The 27,860-nt window shown below is 46.0% G+C and overlaps 1 protein-coding gene across 1 annotated transcript; it reads right to left on the bottom strand.

The window, feature by feature from the left end:
* stpg1 (sperm-tail PG-rich repeat containing 1) lies at nucleotides 1-27,860 on the bottom strand. The gene is made up of 8 exons (XM_041212269.1): nucleotides 27,802-27,860; nucleotides 24,731-24,794; nucleotides 12,951-13,130; nucleotides 11,584-11,695; nucleotides 7,462-7,639; nucleotides 4,552-4,742; nucleotides 2,161-2,163; nucleotides 1-47 (listed from the first exon to the last, which is right to left on the bottom strand). Exons 1-8 carry the CDS (start codon nucleotides 27,858-27,860, stop codon nucleotides 1-3), a joined length of 834 nt encoding a protein of 277 aa, XP_041068203.1.

Here is a 27,860-nt window from a genome sequence, read left to right as displayed (position 1 = left end):
TCAGAGGGGCTCCTGCTGCTTCAGGTCCAGGCCCTGCGCCGCTGATGCTGAAAGGAGGAGTAAGGAAATTCAATCAGTTAGTGTGTGGACAATGCTAATGTACATGCCTGTCCCCCGGATCATCATGCACTCATCATTCCACACGCAATGGGCCAGCCATGTTGGTAACATCACTCACTCAACAATCAGCACTGCCATGGCTGTTGGGGACAACTGGTGATGTGATTGCTGGCCACACATACCTGCCCATGGAACCCCAGCCTCTCTGGCTCCAGTGGACCTGGGCGCATGGCACCTCTCCGGGTCTCCTGCTCGAAGCGGCTAAGCAGCACTACCTGGGCTGGCCCACCGCTAGCCCTCATCTGCTCAGCGGTGTTGTGAGAATTCTTCTCCTGGAAATGAGAAAAGAGCATTGATAAATGACATTTGTACCGTGAATCTCCTTGCAGCCGGCCCACCCCAAGCCCAGTTGGCCATTGCAGGGGTCCAATGTATCCTTACCCCGCTGCTGCCGAATGCTCACACAAATATGCCCAGTGTATCCTTCCCACCCCCATCCCACCCCGGCCACATGCTGCCTTCATCACACTTGGGAGCACACAGTTTAACCTGCCTTAGCAAGGAGGCACAATGAGGTGGAGTGCAGAGGGCAGCAGATCCATCTGTGCCACGCCACCTTGAAGATCCCCTCCCACCATGTCATCACCCTGACTTTGACATGTCCTGGAGTTCAAGCACTGCGCCTGGGTACAGATCCTCCAGGTTGCCCCCACCACAGTCATGTGGGTGTCAGTCCAACATGTGCTGTGGATGCAGAACCCATCTCATCACCACCCTCTCAGGCTGACAAACGCATAGGGAATATCTGCTGGCCCGCCCAGCTAAGGACATATGCTGTCAATTGCATTCAGGCCAGTCGGACATGGGTGGGGCACCAGTGTTTGGGGGGGTGGGGGGTGAAACTTACATGATGGGTGAAGTGAACGATGCCAACATGCTACTCACTCTTCCCGTGCGCAGCAGGTCATTGAAGCGCTTGCGGCACTGGATCTATGTGCGCCACACCACGTCATGGGAGCTCACAACCTATGCTACCTCCTCCCTGGCACATTTTGTCAAGTGGGGTGGCCCACTCCTCCCGTCCTGAGGGACGAGCGCCTCCCACTGTGCTGCCGCCTCCTCGAGGAGGGCAGCAAGGCACTCGTCCGAGTCGCACACTGACCACTCGCCCTATCCTCCTGCACGGCCAGCCTGGATCTGCACTGGCCCCGACCTCTGGCCATGTACAGCAGCCTTGGAGCGGCTGAAGCTTGGCCTTTAAACAGGCCGCAGGGTCGCCATTGGACCCGGAGGTGATTGCCAATCCGCTGCCGCCTGCTGACTCCCGCTGTCTCCGGGAGCCGCGAAACACGCTAGGCGGGCCTTAATTGGCCCATTTGTGTAAAATGGTGGTGCGGACCCAATAGCCGCTGGATCACCTGCCCGTGTTCGCTCCGCCCCCGCCCCCCACGCCAGACAGAAACCTCTGCCCTTAATCTTTAATCACCTGAGTTATATATATATATGTATGTATTGTTGGATATTCAAATGTTATCTGTAAATAGAAACTAAAAAAAACTAAAGGGGGAGGAAATGTAGTAACTGAAGGCATAGCCTCTCCTACTGTCTATTGGGGGTCACGTGATTATTCTTGGAGGCTCTGGCCAATGAGCTCTAAACACAGGTAATCTGGGGCGGGGCTTTCTTGTCGAGGTCCTGGTTCAAGCACGTGGCATCTGAAAAACGCTCTGTAATAAAGTTAACTGTTTCTTGTTGAAACCTGCCCAGTGTGTCAAGTCATTGCACAATGATACCTGCTAAGGGTTTAGCAAATCATTAGGTCACACCTCAGCTGATCTGGTCACTTACAGACAGCTTGAGCTGAAAGTTTGAGATTTAAAATGTTTCTTTTCCCAGTGCCAGTATCTTTCACCTTGAGGGGGTTAAAATTCATCCCTGCCCCGAAAAAAGTTGAAATGCCAACCTTCAGTGGGATTGTACGCTGCCTGATTTACTTTTCCATTATAGACAGTAGATCGTAAAATTGAGCTAGGAATATAGCAAGCAGCTGATCCATTACCTCCAGTCCCATCCCCTCAACCTGCCCAAAGGGAAACTTACCTTCTATAAGACAGAAAACTTAAAAGTTTGCCAAAATACAAAATACACTGCAGGAAGTTTTAAAAATAGAACCAACCGCTTCCTTGAACATAGTTCCAGAAACCCATATTTACTAAAAAGCTGGCAACATGTAAAGGAAATGTCAGGGTGTATTTCTATCACAGCAACTATTTGCTTATTGTATTTTGTTTGCAAATTGACCCTGCAAAGTTTTACAGTTGCATTGCATTTTGAAATGGCTGAGTTGAGATGTCATGCAGTTTTTTTTTGCAGTTAAAGTGGAACAGTGAAGTATCTTGTCATTTCTAAAAACTCTTGTGACCCTTGTGCCATTTCATCAACAACAGTTACAATCTTTGGATTTTTCCACAGGGAGGTCCCCTGTGAGTGTTTCAACCTTCAAAAACATTTACAAGGATGTCAGCTTGCAAATTACGGGCAGAGAGCAACAGTAAGTAAATTTGGCAAAAAAAGTTCTTGGGGTTTAACATTTCCTTGTGCTTCATGGGTTTACTGCGAACAGTTCATTTGCGGTTTTACAAAGAAGCAAGCAAAACTGCTTGGTAATCGTGCTGCATTTGTATTTGACATCCCAGGGATCGATAAAGAAAATCCACCAAAACCCGATCAGTCAGCACAATCATCCTGATTTACAATTTGTATTTTATTATGTTTAACATATATTGACTTTCATTTTGGATGGATCAGCTTCAATTCGAAGGGTCAACAGGAGAGGACATAATTTGCTCAGTCCCAGCATATATACACCCCACTAGAAGCATGTTTCCATCATCTGCTTACTGCGCTTGGCCCAAAGAAACAGTACATTTCTGACGCTGGGCAGGGGGGGGATGAGGTGCTGCTCTGCCCATTAAGCCACAAGAGTCTCTGCTTTGCCCCGGGCGTTAAAATAAAATTTCAACGACGATCCAGGCAGCTCCCCTCACCTGTCTCCTTTCCTCCCCCTCCAGTTGCGTCCACTTATAGTATCGGGAGAATGGTTAAGGCACAGGAGGCCATTTGGTCCACTGAGTCTGTGCCAGCTTTTTGCAAGAGCAATGCAGCTCGTCCCACTCGCCTGCCTTTTTCCATGCAATTTTTTTTTTTACCTGCAGGAGCTTATTCAGTTCCCCTTTGAAAGCCACAATCAAATCTGTCCCCACAACCCTCTCAGGCAGTGCATTTCAGATGCTAATAACTCGCTGTGCAAAAAAATGTTTCTTGTGCCACCTTTGGTTCTTTTACCAGCCACCTTAAATATGTGCCCTTTGGTTCTCCACCCTGCTGCCAAAGGGAACAGTTTCTCTCTATCTACTGTGTAGCCCCCCTCCCCCACCACCCCCCCGCCCCCTGCCCCCCCCCAACCCCCCAACCTATGATTTTGAATACCTCTATCAAATCTCCTCTCAACCTTTCGTTGCACACATTTGGAGGCTGGAACGCAGTCAGTGCTGTCCTTTACACCAGTGCCCTTTTTAAGGGAAGGGCTTAGGTCTGTCTCTTATAGAACTGACCAATAATCCTAGAATCAGCAGGGATACAGTGTACAACAAGATGCCAGGAGTTTCAGCAGAGGTTCAGCAGAACTGAGGAGATGGATGAACTCAGCAGTGTAAATATTATAATAAATCTCCCATGGTACTGTTCACAGTGACTCAGAGTTTTATAACACTTCCAGGTAATGCATGCTTTATGTTAAGCCCTTATTGTATAACTAGCAGATCTGTGGCATTATGCCAGATGATTTGTTTATGCCAAGTCGAGCATAGCACTAAAGCCACTGATTTATGGTGACTGAATAAGTCAAGTCTGTTTTGTTGTGTGGCATTTTAAGGTTTTTACCTGTTTACCTGCTTTGGTGGTCAACTTCCACAAATCCATCCGTTCTTCCGTAACTGAGCTGCTTTTATTTTCTATACATTCCTTTACCTAAATGCATTTAATATTTTATCAGCTGTCAATTTTAAAGCTGAGAATGTGCATCAAAATGGTATATTACATGTATGGGTTGGAGATAAATATCTGGCATTTAGCAGTATTGGGGTGGGAGTCAAATATAACTGCCTGTTTTAGGAGTCCATGACCACTCTCCTTGCATCAGGACAGGTGAAAACTGTTAAAGCCTGCAGAAGTCCCAATACAAGGCTTGAACACATCATAATTTCAGGCGCCTTTGGTGTACTCACGACTTACAGCTAAAATGTTCTAGAAGGTCTGCAGATTTTCCACCTCTACATTTATAAGGCATTAAAAGTTTAGCACTAGACCCTGGCATCATTTGCGTGCTTTTGTGTGCATTGTAACCTTCAAATACAGTGGCAACCATCTATTGTTAAAATTACAGCATCATGCTATTACTATTCCTTATCTCGAATCATCAGAGTCTCGTACCTGGCCCTGGAGCATCTTTGTTTTGCACATTTCCAGTCCAGCGGCTAGTGTTAGATACAAACACAGCATTGGACATATAGTGCTTGGGTGGATCATGAAAATCAACAACGTCATAATAGCCGGGACCAGGAGGAGTCGGGTTTTTGCGTACTGGGAAGGGAGGAGCAGAAATACACAAGTAATGTTTCTTCCTAGAAAAGATAAGTCGTAACAGAACAATATGAGAAGTAAACAAACATTTTGTTAAATGATGATAAATCTATTATAAAAACAATAAATTAGTCTGAGTAATTTATATAATGAAGTTGACTACAACTCATTTCATGATGTTGCAAGCTAGCCACTAGGCCTCAGTTGTGAAATTTATCCATGTGTGAAATTGTCCCAGCAGCTTGGGGAACCGATAGCTCCCTGTTGCTTTCTCCATGGCAACGTCTCAGCCAATCAGAGTCAACTTGCCAGTCAGCATTCTTTCCTACTGTAATATAAATTGTTGTGATCATTTGAAATTTGGCATTCTTGCATTTGTCCTGATGCATGCAAGATGAAAAGGTTGGCAGCATGTTTCTCATTTCAGCAATATAATTTGTGAAATGAATTCGAGCCTTAGCATGTTCTCCAGATAACAAATCATAATTTGTATATACACAACATAATATTGCTGCAGATTATTTATATTGTTCATGCTGGTCACCAAAATGGTTCAATCCTCCACTCCACTGAGTTCCTGATCTCAGCCAAGCTTCTTTAGGAAATTGTCAAGCAGGGCCCTATGCTTTGAAAATCCAGGGGTGAGACAGCTTGTCCTGCCTATCTCCATCATTTACAGAAGATTCTGACATGTGTTATAAATGGCAGAATCTTTTCTTGGAAAGCAGATGCTGTCAGAGAGCTGAAAATTCTCGAAACCACGAGGTCCCCCTTCAATGGATGTTAGGAATTGGCATATTTCTCAATGCCAGTGGCTTTGAAATGGGTGAACATAGACCTCACGAGTGGAATGCAGACCAGGAAATTGATCTGGATTCCAAAGGAAGGGTTTTCTTTCCCAACATTTTTGTGACTGGCTCTTACACAGAAGGAATCATGACTGGGGTTGGTGGCTGGGCAACCATCTTTCATGGTGGTCAGGCACCAGATTATCTAACTTACTGAGACAGGCAAACATCAAAGTTGTGCTTTTTGTGGCAGCTATGCCTGTCTGCCCCATGTAAATTATGTGGCATTCCACTAACCACATGAATTGCACATGGGCCTTACACTGCAGGCCATCAATCGGCATGATCCCAGCTCACTGTCAGGATTGTTTTCTAGGAATTTCAGGAATATCTCTCTGTTGCAGGAAAATAAATCAGACATGGAATCTTTACTTGCCTGTTACCATAAAAAAGGGCATTGTAAGCAGCCTGGGAGCACCCACACAGTGACTGTTCAGCCTGGGAGCACCCACACAGTGACTGTTCAGCCTGGGAGCACCCACACAGTGACTGTTCAGCCTGGGAGCACCCACACAGTGACTGTTCAGCCTGGGAGCACCCACACAGTGACTGTTCAGCCTGGGAGCACCCACACAGTGACTGTTCAGCCTGGGAGCACCCACACAGTGACTGTTCAGCCTGGGAGGTACTAATGATTGGGGGAAGAAGTACATTTAGGTATCCCCTAAGGTAAACACACATAAATTATCTCATATGCAATGGAAGCACATTCATTTTGTTGACGTGAATCTTTGTTTTGCTGATTGAAGTGAAATCAATGATACAGTAATCATCCAGTGAATTGATTTCTGCAAGATGTTTAAAGACTAAAATTTCAAGGGTCAATCATGAACAAACAAGATGTCCCACCGACATAGCAACAAAAAGTTTCATTGTGTAAAAACCATCGGAATGCCTTCATTTGTGTGCACAGTGCTTGTAAGCTTCCAGCTCATGAAAGACAATTACATCACTGTGAAATAAAGTCTTTCTCTCTGTCAGCAATGCCTACCGGAGAGCAGCCCACCTGCCATCAATGCACCTTAACCTCCACCGTTTCACACCTACCATTCATACTTCCCGAAGCTAGCTTTGATTTTCCACTAAAACAGGCCAAGGCCCTTTAAGATGTTACTTTAAAACAAGGCAGGTGGTCGTATTTAACTTTAAATAAAAATAGGTAACTCATCGAAGCGTATGACCAAATTTTTTAAAAGCCAAATATTAAGCTGTAATTTATTTTACATGCACTCTTATTGGACTGTTGATATTTTAGATGTTCACATACTCCCCTGCATTTGTTTTTAAAGTTCATATTCTGCATTGTTCAATTGGTTTAGGTTGTCACACATTGTATAGCTTATTTTAGAAGTTCAAATACAGCGCTGCACATCTTGTTTTAATTGCTCAGTCTGGACTATGCATTTGTTCCAGATGCTTACACAGTACACTATATATTTTTGTTCGGAATATGGGTCAACTGACATGTTCAAGACAGAGATTGATAGATGTTTGTTAGTTATAGTTATCAAGAGTTGTGAAGCAACTGCTGTTAAATTAAGTAGAGGTATCATTCAACTCTGATGTAACTGAATGGTAGAATAGGTTTGAGTGGCTGAATGGCCTACTCCTGTTCCTAAGTTGCACATACTGCATTATGCAATTGTTTTAGATTCTCATACCATGCACCAAGTCTTTGTTTCAGGCACTCATGTCCACTATGGGCCAAAATTACTCTGCACAGACAGTGTTAATTGCCACATGACCCCAGCCCCCACCTTTCCATTTAACCGACTCGGAGGACGCAAACATTTTACTTTCTGCAAGCTCAGAATCCATGCACTATAACTTTTTCCACAATCAGGCCTTCATACACATAGGTTGCTGTATTCACTCATCTAATAGCCACTCAAAAGGAGTCAGCTACACATACCAAGGATGCAAATGTACGAATTGCATCCTCTCTTGTCCCATTGGTTTATATGGTTCATAGGTTGCTGGTCCTGGGCTTGTTTCATTTGGATATTTCAGGCGGGTTGTCTTGGATCTAAAAGAAGAGACTATGGACTTTGATGACTCCTTTGTCAAAGAATGGTTGACACTGTATTGACCTAGGAAAGAATTTCACATCTGACATATTAGCAGTGATGGTATGTTATGTATTTTATATCTCAGATCTTTGATTAAATGACACTAACTTCCATATATGTAATAGGCTTTATATACAGTGCTTTAACCTGTCTACTCCATGCTTCAGCTCTATGCTCCTGGCTCTTTGTGTAACTTTGTTTACTTTTCTCTGAGCTGACATCCTGGCTTAACCAATCAAGCACAGTAAGCATCAATTGTAAACAGATCCACATAATCAAACATGGAACGATTGAACACTACAGTACCGTCCACAGGTATACAAAACAAATGTTCTTCACCATTTATTGACCCTGGACAACTGCAGCAAAAGAAGCTTGTTGTACAGAGAACTATTATCAAAACTGGGAAAGCTCATTTGCCTATTACAATGCTTTGCTGTTGCTGCAGTTGCATAGAGTCTTGACGTACCACACCTGGATTACTGTGTGCAGTTTTGGTCTCCTTACCTAAGGAAGGATAAACTGGCTATAGGGGCAGTGCATCAAAGGCTCACCAGACTAATCCCTGGTATGGCGGGATTGTCCTATGAGGAGAGATTGAGGAGACTAGGCCTGTGATCTCTGGAGTTTAGAAGAATGGGAGATGACCTCTTTGAAGTGTATAAAATTTTTACAATGCTCCACACCATAGATGCAAGGATTTTTCCTGTGGATGGGGGATCTAGAACCAGGGGACACCATCTCAGGATAAGAGGTAGGCCATTTAGGACTGAGATGAGGAGGAATTTCTTCAGTCAGAAGGTGGTGAATCTTTGGAATTCTCTACCCCAGAGAGCTGTGGAGGCTCAGTCATTGAGTATATTCAAGTCAGAGGTCAATAGATTTCTATACATCAATGATATCAAGGGATATGGCATTGAGGTAGAAGAACAACCAAGATCTAGTTGAATGACAGACCAGGCTTTAAGGGGCTGAATGGCTTACTCCTCCTATCTTCCTAGGTTGTTACCAGAAACACATTGGGCAGAATCTTCTGGTCAGTGTGCGGGGGTAGGCTCTGCATGCTGATGCGTAAAATGATGCGCAGTGACTTCGGGCACGTGTCCCAATGTCACCAAGCGTCATTCTGATCTTCCGTTCGGCGGGCACACACCGGAGTTGGCTGTGCACCCACCAAGCTGTCAAAGGTCTGTTAAGGCCATTAATAACCTAACTAAAGCAATTGTCAGGGCTGCCCATCCAACCTTAAGGTTGGCGGGCAGGCAAAGAGCCCAGGCAGCCTTTGCATTTCTCATGAAACCTCATTGGGCGGGATGAGGTTTCATGAAGGGTTTATAACTTAAATAAAAAAAATTAAAATTGATAAACATGTCCCGGCTCATGTGACACTACTGTCTGAATAATTTTATTTTTTTATTTTTGACATCTTTGGCAGTGAGCTTAATCTCCCGGAGGCATGGAGGTGCCTCAGGGAGATTTCTGCTCTCTTTCGTGTGCATGCGTGAAAGAGCTCAGGCCCTGACTCAGCTTCCTCCCCCCGCCCGCACAGGTAGTGCTGAGTGCTTCTGGGTGCATGTCACGTGGTGCGGGCCTGAATTGGCCCGCCCATGTAAAATGGCGGCGCTCAGCTGATCGCGGGCACCTGCCTGCCCCCGCTCCTGACCAGCCCGCCCGACAGGGAGAAAATTGTCCCCATTAAGAGACCAGAAGTAGACATCCCTGCACAACAAGCATATTGTTTCATTGACACATTGGCCAGGATTTTACACTTGCCAATTGGGACTGCTGATGTCCCGTGCACGTGTGAAATCAGTTGTGATGACGGCAAGAGTGCGAAGTCAGCTTTATCACCAACTCCGGAACTCCCGATACACACAGGGCATCCTTCCCACAAAGGATGCATCCCCCTTCCTTCCTGCACTATCCCCATGTCCCTTGATTTCATTGGTGTCTAGAAATCTATTGACCTCTGCCTTGACTATACTCAATGACTGAGCCTCCACAGCTCTCTGGGGTAAAGAATTCCAAAGATTCACCAGCCTCTGACTGAAGAAATTCCTCCTCATCTCAGTCCTAAATGGCCTACCTCTTATCCTGAGATGGTGTACCCTGGTTCTAGACCCCCCCAACCATGGGAAACATCCTTCTTGCATCTATGGTGTCGAGCACTGTAAAAATTTTGTACACTTCAATGAGGTCATCTCCCATTCTTCTAAACTCCAGAGATTACAGGCCCAGACTCCTCAATCTCTCCTCATAGGACAATCCCACCATCCCAGGGATTAGTCTGGTGAGCCTTTGATGCACTGCCCCTATAGCCAGTTTATCCTTCCTTAGGTAAGGAGACCAAAACTGCACACAGTAATCCAGGTGCGGTATGTCAAGACTCTATACAACTGCAGCAATGGTAAAGCATTGTAATAGGCAAATGAGCTTTCCCAGTTTTGATAATAGTTCTCTGTACAACAAGCTTCTTTTGCTGCAGTTGTCCAGGGTCAATAAATGGTGAAGAACATTTGTTTTGTATACCTGTGGACGGTACTGTAGTGTTTAATTGTTCCACGTTTGATTATGTGGATCTGTTTACAATTGATGCTTACTATTCTTGATTGGTTAAGCCAGGGTGTCAGCTCAGAGGAAAGTAAACAAAGATACACAAAGAGCCAGGAGCAAAGAGCAGAAGCTCTTTGAGGGGGTACCCTGTGCATGACGGGGGTACTTCCCCAAGATAATACACCCCTCCCCTCTGTGCTTCCCTGTTTGAGGTCCAAAACCCATCTCCCGAACTCTCTCGCCCCCTCCCCCTCTATATGGGGCTCAATCCCTCCCTGCCCAAAAAGGCCTGACTTACATGTCACCAGGATCTATTCTGTCTACTTCATGGGGCTACTTGCAATCCCTGCAGCGCCCACTACTGAGTTCTAGCACTGCTGGGACATCCAGAGCTGCCAGTCGATCAATCCCTGAGGGGTGGAAGTTCGACCCTCAGCTTATTTAGGCCGCCGACAGCGCATTATCACTGCGGGGCGGCTTTTTTTTTTTAAGTCAACTGGTTCGTGGCCAACTTTTGTAGCCCACACCCTCCCGTAAAATTCATAGGCACTAAATTCAGACTTGCCCAATATTGCCACATCCCAAAAGGAAACAGAAATAAAACTAGCAACTTTGCACTGTTTTCCTGAGATATTTTATTGACCTTCCAATAATACAGATTAATAATGCTATAATCCATGTATAAACAACCTGGCAGCAATGATGAAAGAGTCAGATGTAACATTGCTCACTTAGTACCACTTTGCACCAAATTACCAGCAATTTTGTTCTCCTTTTGTTGGCTTCTACCTACAAAGGACTGGTCTGAAACTGCTCCAAACCGCATTAGCATAAGAGAGAGAGAGCAAAGGCTCCAACCTGTTAGTGAGGCTTAGATTTTTACTGAGGCCCTGGAGGTGAAAAGAAAGGTGTCTAACACACTTCACTGCCCTGTCCTGAGCGGTCACTTTTTAAAAATTCTGCGGAGGCATATTTTTATTGGAAGTTTACAGTGAAATTTAGTCGCTCAGTGGAAAGAGACCAATTGGATCTTTGTGCTAAGTTCGGTTCTCCACACAGCTCAACTCCTTTCACTGAACTTAAAGTTAAGTACAGCAGCATTAACACAAGTAAGAGTGATTTGTTTTTACACATAAATGATGCTATGAAGTAATAACCATTTTGTGACATAAGATGTGCCTCAGTTTTAGCAAGGCTGATGAGCAAGATGGCGAGACAAAGCAAAAAAAACAGGCAAATCAGGCCTATACACTTCGGCTGCAGTACAGGAACAAGTGCAGAGGACCAAAGCTTAAACATTATTTTCGATTTACTCAATTACTGACCTCATTTCTCCAGTGAGTCTTGTCATATTTATATGCAAAAAGCAACTAAACACAGACTATTTCCTTGTATTTGTAAGATGTACTTACAAGGGGAGGGTCCCTTCAGAGTGCCTGTTGGGATCATGTTCCTGCTGGTTTTGGATAAAAATGCTGATTCTGCAGAGACATTGTTAGCTTTCCCAAGGTAAACATTAGAAATCTGTGGAAGGAGATGTAAATAATAGATTGAAATCCTTCTGCACATCTGTCATATGACATATCCATCACCCCCACCCACGCCCCCCCCACCCCCCTCCCCACCCCCACCCCATCATCTGTTATTTTGAGGCATAATTGCGCCAGATTGAATTTTCATCAATTAATACATTAAAAAGCATTAAATGAATTATTGGAAATAGTATCCATGTTCACTTTGCATTTATCTATACAAACTATTCATACAAGAATTGCAGAGAATCTTCCCCTCCCCCACCAACACCCCCTCCTCACCCCGCTCCTGCACATCAGAACAATGGCATTATGCCATTTTTTTTCTTCAGAAATAATACTGACTCTGGGAAAGCAGCCTGTCAAGTTTTCCTCAAGTCAACATGGATAATTGCACACAGCAAACATGGCTGCCCAAGAGGTTTCATGTTGCAAAATCATATGCATGCTGTTACAGATTTCAGGCCTGCTCTCTGCGGGTTAGTGCTGCTGCTAGCTCCCAGTACCAGATTCACTGTCCTCACTTTAACCCAGCATCTTTCACATGCTCAGAATGTCCCAATTGCTTTCCCAATCAATGAAGTGCTTTTCAAGTTCAATCACTATTCCAATGATGGGAAACGCAACAGCCGATTTGTGCACAACGCATCCCACAAACAGAAGATATAAATATTGGTCAGAATAGCAGACGAGCCCCTCTTTTCTTCAAATAAAGCCATGGAAACTTCTGTGCCTACCTGAAAGAGCATTGGAGTATTCCAAAAGATGTGCCTCTTACAATGTGACACACCCGAAGGACTGCACTGAGGTATCAGTCGTCACTTAGGATCAGGGTATTACCTTTCCTACCCAATATATGGTCGTGATATGTGACCCAGGGATTGTAACAGTGAAACTGCAAGTTAGATGCACTTGATACTATAATCACACGTGTCCCTATCTGCACTTCTGTCTGTATAGTTCAGTTACATCACACAGTGTATCAGCTATCAGAAAAGCAACAATGCCATTTTTACTTGAACAATAACATTACTTCTGGTTGTTACCAACACAGATTTTGCACACACATGATAAATATTCACAATGAGCAGTAAAAAACAGCTCAAATAAATCACTATAATGAACAATAAACTCATATACACCTTTTGGAGCGCAACGTGACTCAGACTGCTTCACTCAATCGGTAACTCTCTGGTTCTTTCTCCAATTGTAGTGACCTTTCAATTATCTTAAGTTTCGCTACTCACATTATATTCATTGGGACCAGGTGTTGCATTTTTGAGATCATCCACTTTCATGGCAAGGGGAGGCTGGAACATACTGCTGTTCCCCAAGTGATAATCCACCTTTGATAAAAGTGGAGATGCAATGTTGTACGCATTTGCTCCTGGAGTCTGAGAAAATTTTTTCCGTTCATGACGGGGTGCCTAAACAGTGGGGGAAAAGGAGGAGATCTTATCATAGGGACAAGGAAGAGGACAATGTGGAAAGGACTCAATGCATTTCAGACTCTAACTACTGTAGATTTAGATTTATCTGGGACTGATCAACACGTCTCCTGCACAAACCTTTGATGATCTGTAAAATGCAGTTTCTGTTATTTTTCTGTTTCACGGAGGTTATTTGCATAAAGACCTAACCATTTGCCGAACAATTAGCATATATATATAGCAAAAGCTTCACCAAACAAGAGCTGAATATGTTCCTTAATATCACAATTACATTATGAAAAGAAAATATAAAAACTCACTTTGGATGCAAGTCCGCCTATTCCTCTTTTGGAGAGAGAGGTGCTGAAAGTTTCGATTGATACATGAGCGTAATCATAAGAACCTGGTCCTGGGTTTTCACTCTGTAAAGGAATGCCTGTATAAAAGCTTATTCATCAAAACAGTAACATATGATCTTAGTGTAGTAATTGGTGACCATCACTACCATAGCTGGGGTTTTTTTATTCATTCATGACGTGGATGTTACTGATGAGGTCGGTGTTTATTGTTCGTCCTTAAGGGTCCTTGAGAAGGTGCTGATGAGCTGCCTTCTTGAACCTCTGCAGTCCATGTGGGCCTGAATATTTCGGCTGTCGGGCATGCACGATTGGCAGGCCCTTGGGCAGATGGGAAATGGGCCACCAGCTGTGTTTGGCCCACAACGGCGATTTCACGCTGACTAGCCAATTAACAGCCAGCGTGAAAGGCGTGCTGAAATGCTCAGCACTGCTGGGGTGAGGGCAGGAAGAGGGCGGGCACTGACGTAACCAAGGGTGTGGGTGAATGCTTCGAGAGGGCACCATGAAGGCAGACAGCTGCCCCTGGGAGCTGCAGATTTCCACAGGCTAAAGGACAGGACAAAAATGTTGCAAAACATGTCCATGCAGCACAATCAAGCACTGGAAAGCATTCCTCATAAACGACCAGTACCCAGATATCTCTTTTTATTTTATTTCTCCATGGAGATTTCACCCCGCCCTGGATCGAGGTTTGAGCAAAAATATGAATGCCGCCTGGGAGAATGGCCTGTCTGCCAACCTTAAATGTGGACGAGCCACCTAAAATCACTTATGATTGCATCGTTAATGGGCTTAATTGCCGGCTTAATTGTCTGGCGAGTGCCCTGACATCACCGCGCAATATTTTGCTCGGTGGGCAAGTGCGGCAGTCGGAAGCACACCCACCAAGCGAAATATTGCACGAGTGCGCGATGACATCAGCACACTGGCCGGATGTCACCTTGTGCTATTTCATGTCCGCTCGGATCGGGTGCGTGCCCACCTACAAGACATAAAATTCTGGATGTGGTGTAGGTATATTCACAGTGCTGTTAGGTAGCGAGTTGTAACATTTTGACCCAGTAATGATAATTCCAAGCCCAGATGATCTGTGACATGGAGAGAACTAGGAGGTGGGCCGGTGTACCCATGTGTCTGCTGCCCTTGTTCTTCTGGGTGGTGGAGGTCACGGGTTTGGAAGGTACTGTTGAAGAACCTTGGTGAGTTGCTGCAGTGAATCATGTGGATGATACACACTGCAGCCACAGTGTGCTAATAATAGAGGGTGTGAATGGGGAAGGTGGTGGACGGGGTCCGATCAAGTGGGCTGCTTTTTCCTGGATGGTGTTGAGCCTCTTCAGTGTTATTGGAGCTGCACTCATCCAGGCAAATGGAGAGTATTCTGTCATACTCCTGACTTTTGCCCTGTGGATGGTGGACTGGATGTGGGGAGTCAGGAAGCAAGTTACTCACCACAGATTACCCAGCTTCTGACCTGCTCTTGTAGTCACAGTATTTATATGACTGGTCCAGCTCAGTTTGTGGTCAATGGTAGCTCATCAGGACATTAATGGTGGGGGAGTCGGTGATAGTACCATTGAATGTCAAGGGAAGTTGTTTACACTTTCTTTTGTTGGAGATTGTCATTGCCTGGCACTTATTTAGTGCAAATGTTGCTTGCCACTTATAAGCCAAACCTGACTGTTGTCTAGGTCTTGCTATATGCAGACACACACTGCTACAACATTGAAGGCATTATGAATGGAACTGAACACTGTGTAATCATCAATGAACATCCACATTCTGTTCTTAAGATGGAGGGAAGCTCATTGATGAGGCAGCTGAAGATGGTTGGGCCTAAGACACTGCTCTGAAGAACCCCATCAGCGATATCATGAGGCTGAGATGACTGGCCTCCAAAAACCACAACCATCTTCCTTCATGATAGGTGTGACTCCAACCAGTGGACAGTCTTCCCCCAATTCATGTTGACTTCCGTTTTACAAGGGCTCCTTGATGCCACACTCAGTCAAATGCTGCCTTGATGCTAAGGGCAGTCATTCAACTCTGAAATTTCAGCTGTTTATCCAAATTTGGACCAAAGCAATAATGAGGTCTGGAGCTAAGTGGCCCTGGTGGAGCTGAAACTGAGCATCCGTGAGCAGGTTATTGGATTGGTGATTGCAGAAGAGACTGGAAGCAAATGAGATAGTGTCAGAGCTAAGTGCCCAATGCTGTCAACCTTAGAGATGAAGAAATCCAATACCCTTTGCTGTTAGTGTTTACATTTACGTTGATGGTAAAGCAAAGTGAAGTATGCCTTCACCTGATTCATTAACTTGTGACAGGGTATTAACCAATCTCTTGTTTCAATGTGTTTGAAACAGTGAAGAGTTCTTGGGTAATGTTGGAGACCATGTAACAATTTTTCAAAGTTATAAAGAGCAGAACACAGTGACTGAAGAGAACCAAAAGTGATATGCAACAGGAATAAAAAATAAAGAATAGAGTACTAGTTAAAGGTAAATATTTTACACTCACCAATTTCTTTTAATTCATCCAATTCAGTTCATCTCACGTGATCTCAGGAAATAGCTAAGTGTACTGGATACAGCAAAGGCTATGGGTCCTGACAGGGTTCTGGGCTGTAGTGCTGAAGACTTGTGTTCAAGAATGAACTGCACTATTACCAAAGCTGTTCCAGTATAAATATAATACTGGCACCTACCTGATAATGTGGAAAATTGTCTAGGTATGTAATGTCCACCTCCAGTCTCGATTATTCCAATGTTCCCTTTCTTGTCCCCCAACCTCTACAAATTCTAATTTGTCCAAAAAAAAGGCCACCTTTATCCTTCACCACACTGAATTCTGCTGGTTAACACTCCCACTTTCCAATCTGCATGTTTCCTATTTCAATTTCCTTATCTTCATGTTCAAATCTCTTTGTGGCCGTGCCCTCTCTAAGAACAGAATCTTCCTGGTCCTGCAGGGGGGCGGGTTTGAAGGCAGGAGCAGGAGAAAAGTTGGAAATATTATGTCAGGTAAGCGGGCCGACATGTCCCCTCCTCTGGATGATCTTCCCAGAAGCGTGTCATCACTGGCAGAGGCTAATTACCCAGCAGTGGCAGGTAACCACTCTACAAATTTAACTGCCCCATTTGTGGGGTGATTGGACATCCTGTCAGGATCTTACACGCCAACCCCCTCTCCCAACGAGGGCCAGGCCTGGCAGGTGCCTGAAGGTTTTTTGCCAGTGGCTAGCCTGGAGGGCCCCTCCATGTGGGTGGCCTGGCAGCACAGGCCACCATTCGGTTAATTAAATTCAAAACCTCTTCAGAGGGTGCCTCAATATGGAAGTGCCCTCACAGTCCCCTCCCGCAATGGCAGGTCCCATCTCTAGTGGTGGGACTGTGTCCTTCCAAGGCTGCAGCCCTCTGATTGGAACCCATCCACCATTCTGAATTGGATGGCAGGCCCAGAGCTGGCCTCTAATTTATCTGCCCTATGAGAAGATCTCCCAGGCTGGCCCAGGGTCAGGACCTGCAAATAGTCCCAACCATTCACTATTTTTGAAGGATTCTGTCCTATGTGTCTGACCTCCCACATGTCCTTCCTGATATATTTTAGTTTTTTTATTAGTTGTTCATGGGATGTGGGCGTTGCTGGCTAGGCCAGCATTCGTTGCCCATCCCTAATTGCCCTTGAGAAGGTGGCAGTGAGTTGCCTTCTTAAACTACTGCAGTCCATGTAGTGTAGGTACACCCACAGTGCTGTTCCAGAATTTTGACCCAGCGAGAGTGAAGCAACCGCAATATAGTTCCAAGTCAGGATGGTGTGTGATTTGGAGGGGAACTTGCAGTTGGTGTTCCCATGCATCTGCTGCCCTTGTCCATCCAAGTGATAGAAGTCACTGGTTTGGAAGGAGCCTTGGTGAGTTGCTGCAATGCATCTTGTAGATGGCACATACTGCTGCCACTGTCCATAGGTGGTGGAGTGAATGAATGTTGAAGGTGGAGGATGGGGTGCCAATCAAATGGGTTGTATTGTCCTGGATGGTGTCGAGCATCCTGAGTGTTGTTGGAACTGCACTCATCCAGGCACTCCTGACTTGTGCCTTGTAGGTGGTGTACAGGCTGGAGAGTCAGAAAGTGAGATAATGTTCGCAGAATTAGTGCTCCAGCTCTGCCCTTTTGTGCAATCCCCTTTCCGTTGACCCCAACAGCAAAAATAGCAACAAGTTGCATTGATATAGTGCCTTTAGCATAGTAAGAAGTCCTAAGATACCTCACTGGAGCATTATCAAACAAAATTTGACAATGAGCCAAGTAAAAACATAGGTCAGATGACTAAAAGCTTGGTAAAAGAGGTAAGTTTTAAAGTGTGTCTTAAAGGAGAGACAGAGGCGGAGAGGTGTGGAGAGGGAATTCCAGTAAAAGAAGAAAAATTAAAATACTGGCAGCAGCAGGAAGATGCCCTTAAGTGTCTATTAATTGGTCATTTAAGGGTTCTATGGGCCTAAGGGTGGTGAAAGGCACCCACGACTTACCCCACCTCTGCTAAGATCCTAGCAGAGGTGGAAAGGCAATGGGAAAGGCAGGCCTTACCTAACCAAGGTTCTGTACAAGTTTAACATAAATTCTCTGCTTTTCAATTCCGACTCTCTGGAAATGATTCTCAGTGCTTTGTTAGCTTCTTTCTGGCCTTATTAAGCTTTGTCACTACTTTTAGTAATTCATATATCTGTGGACCCAGATTCCTCAGTTCAACTACCTTAGTTAGGCACTTATTCTCAAAGGAATACTTGGCCTCCTTACTGTTCCTACCACACACCTGTCTATATTGAACTTAATTTGCTAATTGCACACCCATTCTGCAAATGTATAAATCTCTTCCTGTATTTCGTTGCAGTCCTCCTTTGTATTAAGTAGAGCTATTTGAAAATTTTGGAATTTTGATTCCCAGTTCCAAATCATTTCACTAAATATTGGCCTGTGGTCCTAGCATCAATCAGTCCTTGCAAATTTTCACTTTCTACCTTTTTCCAGTCTGAGTGCCCTTACTTTGTGTTTTCTCTTCTGTAGCCAGCTTGCTATCATTCTGCTCCTTGTGATCTGACTCCATATATTCTGAGTTTAGTCACGAGTCTACTTCGCAGTAGTTTATCAAAGGCATTTTGAAAATCCAAATACATATCATCTACTACACTGCCCTAATCTACCCTTTTGTTAGTTCTTCAAAGAAGTCAATAATATTGATTATGCATGATTCTCCCTTTTGAAAACTGTGCTGACTTCTCTGTTAAATTTTCAGTTTCTAAATGTTCTTCTATTACATCTTGGAGTAAGGATTCCTTATCTTTCCTACAAGTGGCATTAATTTAATTGGTCTATAATTCCCTGGACTTATTCTATCTCTTTTTTTAAATATAGGAATCAGACTAACTGTCCTGGATTATGTTGTATCTGTTGTTGGAGCAGTACTCCTGTAAGCCAATGTACTTTAAAAAATTAAAGAATACAATAGCTTTTTAACTATGTAATTGTTTCTTTATTTCTTTTATATTAATCAATGCAGACTAGCTGTGGTGTAACCCTGTGTGTGGAGTCTGTTTCATGGTGGTAACATGGAACATTGGGGTGAAAGAAGAACCCAGACCAAAGATATCTGAAGAACTGGTCCGAACTGCGCTGTGGGCTCAAAACGCAAAGCATGGTGGTCAATTTAATGAAGTCAAAGCCTTGCCAGATTTAGCAAGGCCTGCGAAATGAATTAAATTGTGCAGGAAAACTGGCTTCGGATTGTGAAAAAGATAGGCCCTTTTTGTGCTCGTTAGAGGTAATAAAGATGTCCGTCTATATCAGCCTGGAGATTGATAACAGTGCAAAAGTTGACAAAGTAGAGGGAGGCTGGTTCTATTCCTTCAAGCATGACCTTGTAAGAGGCCCAGGACATGAGAGCCAGGGAAAAAATACTGATGTAATTGGAAACCAATTAAATGGGCTAGAAACAGGCATCTTATATGGCCTAGGTATAAAGAAAGAGTCCACAAACATATCTTGCTGCAGTGAGTTAGAGTGATTTGGTCAGTCATTCAGAAGTTGCACATGGAGAATTAGTTAGCGGATTGACCACCAACATGGACTCCAGCTCACAGGAAAGCTAAGCAATCAGTATATAGTGAGTATATACTATTGTTTAAAAACAAAAAAACTGCGGATGCTGGAAATCCAAAACAAAAACAGAATTACCTGGAAAAACTCAGCAGGTCTGGCAGCATCGGCGGAGAAGAAAAGAGTTGACGTTTCGAGTCCTCATGACCCTTCGACATAACTTGGAGTTCTGTCGAAGGGTCATGAGGACTCGAAACGTCAACTCTTTTCTTCTCCGCCGATGCTGCCAGACCTGCTGAGTTTTTCCAGGTAATTCTGTTTTTGTTTTATACTATTGTTTAGTAGTTTAATAAAGGAGTATTACCCTTGGTGAAACCTCATCCAAGCTATTGAGTGCTGTTGTTATCTAGAGTAGAGACAAGAACCTTTAGGCCAGGAAGAGGGTTATACACTCCAGGCAATCAGAGAGTATTCTATCACATTACTGACTTGCGCCCTGAAGATGGTGGAAAGGCTTTGGGAAAGCAGAGATGAGTTACTCACTGCAGAATACTGGCAGTGTAATATAAGGGTATCTGTCATAGCAAGGGTTAATGTGGGACTGGGAAACAGTAATGGCCCCAGTGTAATGTAAGGAGACACATCATCTGAGACCAGAGAGGGTTGTTGATTAGGCATTAGCTCATAGCTTGGGCTATATCCTGTATATATATGTGTATATATGTACATAGTTATGTGGTATCAATAAACACTTAGTATTCAACCATCCATATGACTCAGATCCTTTTTGTGAGATCTACCAAACATACAGCAGGCAGTAACTAAATTGTCCAGTCTGGAAATTTCTTTGGACATTCCTATGGCAGTCATTGATTTTGGGGAAGGAATGGGAGTTCATGTGGATGGAACTGAGGCATGTACAATTATAACCTCAGGCATTTGGGATCCACCCATCCTTGTCCTAGGAGCCATTTGTGAGGCCTGGGCACACCTACTTGGGTATCTCTGAAGAAACCTGTCTTAGTAATTTGTGTTTCATAGGGGAGGTTGACACAGTGATGCTGTTTCCTTAAGCACAACTTCTAGATAAATTGCCCCACACAACAGCTTTGCCCATAACTGTAAACATTACCATCGCATTGCATTGAATTTGCATTTTACTAATGCCTACAAGCCACCATGAAGATATTTGCTAAACTAGCTAGATCTCTGCGTACCATGTATCCAAGTCATGACAGAAACTAGCTATGGAAACTGCCATAAACATGTGCTTTGTCTGCACCATGGACAGAATTTTACATCCTGTGGATGGGTGGGTGGGCGCGCACCCAACCTGATCGGGCATATAATATAGCGCACAATGACATCAGGTGAACGTCCTGGCATCATTGCTTGATATTTCTGTCGGCAGGCACGTGAGAGATCTGGCAGCGCGCCCCCCGACAGTTAAGGGGCCTATTAAGGCCATTAATGTATACATTAAGTGCGATTTTTCACTACCCATCCAATGTTACAGTTGCCAGGCAGGTGGGCAAATTGGCCAGACGGCCTTTGGATTTTTGAGGAAACCTCATCCATGGGCGGGATGAGATTTCCAATATTAATTTTTTTTAAATGTTTTGACATGTTTTTTATAATCTATATGTTCATATGAGGAAGTCTGATGTGCGGACATTTTTTCCTGCATTTCCAAATCTTTATTTCATGGTTTAAAATTATTCAGCTCCGTGAGGCAGCTTTCTGCCTTTAGAGAGCTTTCATTCCGCGCTCCCCCGTGCCCACGCTGACTTTAGCGCTCGCCCTCCTCCTGCCCCCATCCCGGCAACGCTGAGTCTTTCAGCGCGCATTTCATGCCGGCCGTTAATTGGCCGGCCAACGTGAAATCACGGCCAGGGGCCAATGGCGGGTGGTGGGCCATTTCCCAGCCGCTCCCGGCCCCGCCTACCATGCCAGCCCGGTGACCTCAAAATCCTGCCCCACGTGTCATTAGATGCAGGAAGTTTCTAAGTTGAATGTTGGACAATAAAAATCGAATTATGCAAGCGAATGTACGATACCCTGAGAGTAACCGTATTGTGTCAGTCTGCTGCACCAACATTGTTTGAAGGGATAGGCAGAATGGACCAGTGGATTCTATCGAACCAAGGACATCCATTGCAACCAAGGTTATCATGGCTATACCAAGTAATGTGGCTCAGGTGATAGCATTCTCGCCTCCGAATCAGGGGACAGAATTTTTTGTCCCCCCAGGCGGGCGCGTGCTTGACCCAAACGGGAATAAAATAGTGCGTGATGATGTCGGGTGAATGTCCCGACATCATCACGCACTCGCGCGTTGGAGCGGCCACTTAAGGTCCTTAACAGCAGTGATTTCCAGCATCTGCAGTTTTTTTGTTTTTATTAAGGTCCTTAACAGTCCAATTGACTGTGATTTTTCCTTGTCCGTGCGGCTTTTTGCTCGTCACACTGGCAAAATAGTCAGGCAGCCAGTCAACATTTTCACAAACCTCATCCAAGGGCGGGATAAAAAGGATCAGCATCATTGCCAATGTGAGTACTGAGGAGCTTTGGAGACAGTTTGCAGCTGATTGCTTATTGGTACTCGGCAGCTTCATCTCTGTTCGGGGCTTCATTCTTAGCATTTCCAGGCTTCATTTCAGGGCTCATTGCTGTCTGCCAGGCCCTCGGAAGATTCAGACGGTATGGACCCTTCCAGGTATCAGACAGACTTCCCCTACCTTGGTAATGGGAATTGTGGTCTCCGCTGGAGGCACCTCCTTTGAGGAGGAAGAGAGGGGCAGAAGAGAGAGGAGGCCAGGTGTCCCAATGCAGCTTCCAGGGAGCGACCTGTGGGGGGACAGTATCAGGCACAAGGGGTACAGGGCCAGCAGATAGTCCAAGGCAGAAGATGCCACTATCCTGCTGCAAGGGTTTACAGGTGGCGATGCGGCTACCTTAATATGCCCGAGGTGCAATGCCAAAGGAGACTCCATCTCTCAAGGGAGAGCATGGCCTCCATTTGCCAGATCATTAGACCTGAGATCACATACAACAATGTGGGTGGCACCCCATGCCAGTGGCTCTGAAGGTCACAGCGGCCATCAACCCCTAAGCCTCTGGCTCTTTCCAGGACTCAGTGTGGAGTCTCCCAATCAGCTGTCCACAGTTGCGTCAAGCTGGTGACAGAAGCTTTGTTTTTTTTTACTCTTTACCATACAGGCTGAGCGATCCAGAGGCTTTACAGCGATTTCTGTGTTCCCACACATCCAGGGTGCCATTGACTGCACGCATGTGGCCATCAAGGCGCCAGCAGGTGAGCCCGGTGCCTTCGTCAACAGGAAGGGCTTCCACTCCGTGAACGTTCAGATAGTGTGTGATCACAGGATGCAGATTCTGCAAGTCTGTGCAAGGTACCCAGGCAGCTCCCATGATGCTTACATCCTGAGACACTCCCAGGTGCTGGGGCTCTTCAGTGCTCCAGCCCGACTGGATGGATGGCTGCTGGGTGACAAGGGCTATCCATTGAAGTGTGTCTCATGGCGCCTCTCCACTACCCAAGAACAGAGGCAGAGAAGCGTTACAATAGGAGTCATGCCTCCACAAGGGCGGTGGTAGAGAGGATAATAGGTCTTCTCAGGATGTGTTTCCGATGCCTGGGCCGTTCAGAGAGAGCACTACGATACCCCCCGGAGTGAGTGTCACTGATCATGGTTACATGCTGCACTCTCCACAATCTGGCACTGCCAAAGGGGGACCCACTAGAGGAAGAGGACCTTAAGGCAGCTCCACAGGCCACAGATGATGAGTCCAGTACTGAGTCTGAAGATAAGCAGGTGAGGAGAACGCTGAGGGCATGAAGCCAGACCTCAGTAACCTGCAGGGAGGCAGGGACAACAGAGATGCCTTGATCCAATGCTCCTTCAGCTAGGTTAACAAAGATCAGCTTCAAATGCATGCCAGGGCTGCCGCCTCCATCCTGGATGTCTGAAAGGACACTTTTATTTGAACACAAAGAACACTCAGTGCCTGTGCAAAAAGGTTCAGAGCCACCTACATCTAGCATTAGATACTGGCATTCCCCACAACAATGAAATAAAAAGGTGAAGCATACTGAGGCCATGAAGACAAAAACATAATTTATGTAATTCTGACCATTCAATAATCTCAACAGAAGCATTTCTGGTATTCAACATTGGACTAGTATACATAAAGTTAACAAAAATGAACATAAAATCACCTGTGACCTGTCCCTCTTGTGCTCATGGTGCCTTTAACTTACTTTTGTGAGTGCTACGTCTAGGTGCTTGCCCTTCGCTGGCACCAGCATTGGAGCCAGCCTGCTGACTCTGCTGTCTTATTGGCCTTGATGACCTCGGTGGTTGTCCTCTGGCCAGTGGAGCCTGTGCTGTCCCAGCCTGGGAGGGAGCGGCCAGTGCCATGGCTGGCATCTCCCCAGTCGCCACAGCCTCATGCGATGCCACGGTCACTGGTGGTGCCATTATCCAGAGCACCCTGACAGGAGCCCGCGGAGACAACTCATGCGCCAAGGTGAGGTCGCTGTGGACCTCCCTGCTCACCATTGATGGATGGGCACCTAGCTGGGATACTGGGTGTCTCATCCATCTCACACACTGACACTGACCACCTGAGGTCAGCGCCTATATGAGGGCTTGCAGGTCTGAGCGTAACCCCAGGAACTCCTGATTCTGTCCATGGAGCTGCCTCTCCACGAGAGTTGCCACTCTCTCAATGGAAGAGACCATGATGGCCATCACAGTGCTCACGCTCCGTATGGACTCCCCCATCACAGAAACCATGGCACGCACACCGTCATGGATCTCCGCCAGATCCTCCCGCACATTTTGGACATCCACCACCTGCAGCCTAATGGATGACTCCAGAGGCCCATCATCAGCTTTCGACTGAGCATCGTCCTGGTCCCCAGCAGCCCTCCGACTGCCGTCGCCCTGGGCACACTCTGCCTCCACCTGCACCTCAGGCAACTGTGAAGTGACCTCATCAATGTGCTATACTCGCACATATATATACTACGATATACTAGCCTCCGCTCTAATGCCCACCAAGGTGCTGGTATCTGTGCTGGTGCCTGGTTCAGGGAGTGGGTGTGACGCAGGTAAAATGATGCCCGGTGCTCCTCCGGCGTCAGGGGTGGCCCTTTGAGCTCTGGAGATCGACGCCTGCTGGTAAACCTGAAGGGGAGAAGAAGGACATGTCATTAGTTAAAGTCATCACACTTTTACTGTGCATATCAGGCACCCTGATGAGACAATGGAGATCTGCAGCTCGGTGCCCTCATCTTCCAATAATCAATGGGGACTCCAGGTTCGAGGCTCACATCAATGGAGAGATTACACTGGAATGGTTGCACAAGCTGAAATTCCCACCTCTGTGCACTGCCGCTCTTACCTTCGTCTGGCAGCCCCACCTCTCCATGCCCGGTTGCACGTGTGGCATGCCAGCTCTCAAGCTCCAGGGCATCTTGCTCATACCTTGAGAGGATTGGGAGGCTGGTCCATGACCTTTCAATATTGTTGTGGGCAATCTTCTCCTGAAACAACAAAGGAGCATTAATTAGTCCACTCTGTCCCTGCAGCCCCATTGCAGCCTGGCTAACCTCAGCTGAGGAGCACCTGGCAGGCCTCTTCCAAGTCATGGCCCTCGAGCCGCATTGCTCTCAGTCCAAGCAGCCAGGGCTCAGCCCCATGGCCAGCTCCGGTGTGATTGACAGTTGGCACTCAAGATTCTAGCACCCTTGAGGTCCACGGGGGACAGCCAGACCTTAATACAAACTGACCCATGCCAACATGGTACTCACCCTTCCTGAGCACAGCAGGTCATTGGAGCACTTCTGGCATGGCACCCATGAGCGCCGCAGCACCTCATAGCTGCTGACCAGCGCTGCCACCTCCTCCCGTGTCCTCTTGGTGAGGTGCGGTAGCCTCCGGCTCCCATCCCTGGCGGCAAGGGTGTCCCTCCTGGCAGCCACCTCTCCCAGGAGGATGGCAAGGCACACATCAGAGAAGCGGGGGGCCGTGTGCCCACCCGGCTTGCCCACCCGGCCTGCCGTGTCCAGCTGCAGCACTCGGGTCTATAGTATTGGCTCAGGGAACGTCCTCTGTGGCAGCCTTCCTGGGGCTGCCTGGTCCACTTTTAAACCAGCCGCCGGGTCGCCATTGGACCCAATGGCAGAGAGGCTCCTGCCCCCGCACAGCCGTTGGCAGCCAGTGCAGAGTTGCATTTCACCCTGGGCAGGTCTTAATTGGCCAGCAAGGATGAAATCATGGTCAGGGCCCGATCGCGGGCGGTGGGCCCTTTCACAGCTGATCCTGGGCCCGCCCGCCTGACGAAGGGAAAATCCTGCCCATGAGGTCTGGGTTCAACTCCCACTCCTGGATTTAATTTGAGCGTAAAAATCAAGGCTGACACTCCTGTGCAGTACTGAAGGAGTGTTGCACTGTTGGAGATGCTGTCTTCCAGGTGAGATGTTAAACTGAGGCCTATCTGCCTGCTCACGTGGATGTAAAAGGTCCCATGAGCACATGAGAGAGGGTGGCACAGTGGTAATATCACTGAACTAGTACTCCAGAGGCTAATGTGCTGGGGTAAGGGTTCAAATCCCACCACTGCAGTCGGAGGAATATAGTTCAATTCATAAATTGATGGCTACACTCAAGAACAGTGACCATGACCTTTAAGGAAGGAAATCTGTCGTCCTTATCTGATCTTGCCTACATGTTGCTCTGGGCCCATAGCAATGTGGCTGAATCTGAAATAGCTCAGTTAGCCACTCAGTTGTGGCAGTTAGGTATGGGTAACAAACTCTGCCTGTGACATCCACATCCCATGAAAGAATAAAACCTGCCATTTTCTCCAGTTCAAAACTTGTCACTCTTCAAAAGAGTTAAAATTGGACTTATGACATTCAGTATTTTGGAACCAATATCTGTTTAGTTATGTTCACAGATGAACATCAACACCGTTTGTGACTCTGTCCTTTGCTGTTGCTTCTGGCTGCCACCTGGTGCTCTGGTGGTGGAACTCTGCTGAATGCCGTAGGCAGCAATTCGCTGATAGCTTTGCAAGATCAGGAAATCATGCCCACAGCATTTTACAGAGTTCCATGTCTCTGAGCAGCAGTGGCAGCTGCTAGGAGCCAGGGGCGGTGCTGAAGGAGGAGGGCAGAATGGGGATAGTGTGAAACCTGAATGGGGGAGGGACACTGCCAATGGGAGCTCAAAGGCAGACGAGAGTGTCAAAATGAACTGGGACCAGGGCAAGAGGTCATGATCTGACGGGGAGCTCTTCTGTCACTTAGTGATTGGCAAGCTGGAAATCCTAATAAAGGGATGGATTATATTTTTAGCAAAAGCTTCACAGGCTTAGCAGCAATGTTTTCTCATTCAATTGCAAACATTACCGGTCCCTAACCAGCACAGCTCACAGGCTAACCAAACTTTATTGGAAAAAGACTGTTAAATTCCTTTCTTTTCTGGCAGGTTTTGCCATCTGCTGGCTCATCCTAGAACTCATTAACTTCTACATATTTTGAACAAATACATTTATTCAGCAGCAACTGGGCTTGGTCAGCAAATGTAAATTTTATAACCAACTGAACTGTTTGCACATTGTGACTAATATTCAAGGCTGCGGTTAACGCTTAGTTTGGACATTTTGAAGTTCTTTCTCTTCCCGTGGTCACATGGTCACCTGTGTGCCTGAGCTGTATCCTTGGTCCCTTCTGTTCATCTCCTACATGCTGCCCCTCAGTGACATCATTTACATGTGGTCAGCTAAAATACACTGTTCACACTCAATTCTACCTCTCTGCCACCTTACTCACTCCATTGCTGTTGCTGTATAATTTAACTGCTTATATCTAACAAGTTCTGGATGTGTTAAAAGTTTCTACAGCTCAATGATGGCAAAGTTGAGGCCATCTTGCTACAATTTCTTCAACCTCCACCTGATGCTTGGGTACTTGGGTCCAACAGTGCTTAAGGTTCATTTCACCCTGGTCTGAGTCTTCAAACCCACCAGTACCTAGCTTGTCCTCCCCCTATCTTACTGCCATCAGTGCTAAAACCTACATTTGTTCTTTTGACACATCACAGTGCAACTTCTGAAATGTTCTCCTTGTCAGCTTTTAGCCTGTGCAAATTTCAACTAATCCAACATTCTGCAGCCCAAGTCCCATACCGCATAAAGCGCTGTCGACCCTGCACCACCAAATCAACTTCAAGATCCTCAATCGTCAT

Source organism: Carcharodon carcharias, chromosome 19 (genome assembly GCF_017639515.1).
Source record: "Carcharodon carcharias isolate sCarCar2 chromosome 19, sCarCar2.pri, whole genome shotgun sequence".
Classification (NCBI taxonomy): domain Eukaryota; kingdom Metazoa; phylum Chordata; class Chondrichthyes; order Lamniformes; family Lamnidae; genus Carcharodon; species Carcharodon carcharias.
Note: the sequence above shows the minus strand (reverse complement) of the source record. Positions and strands in the feature narration are given on the sequence as shown.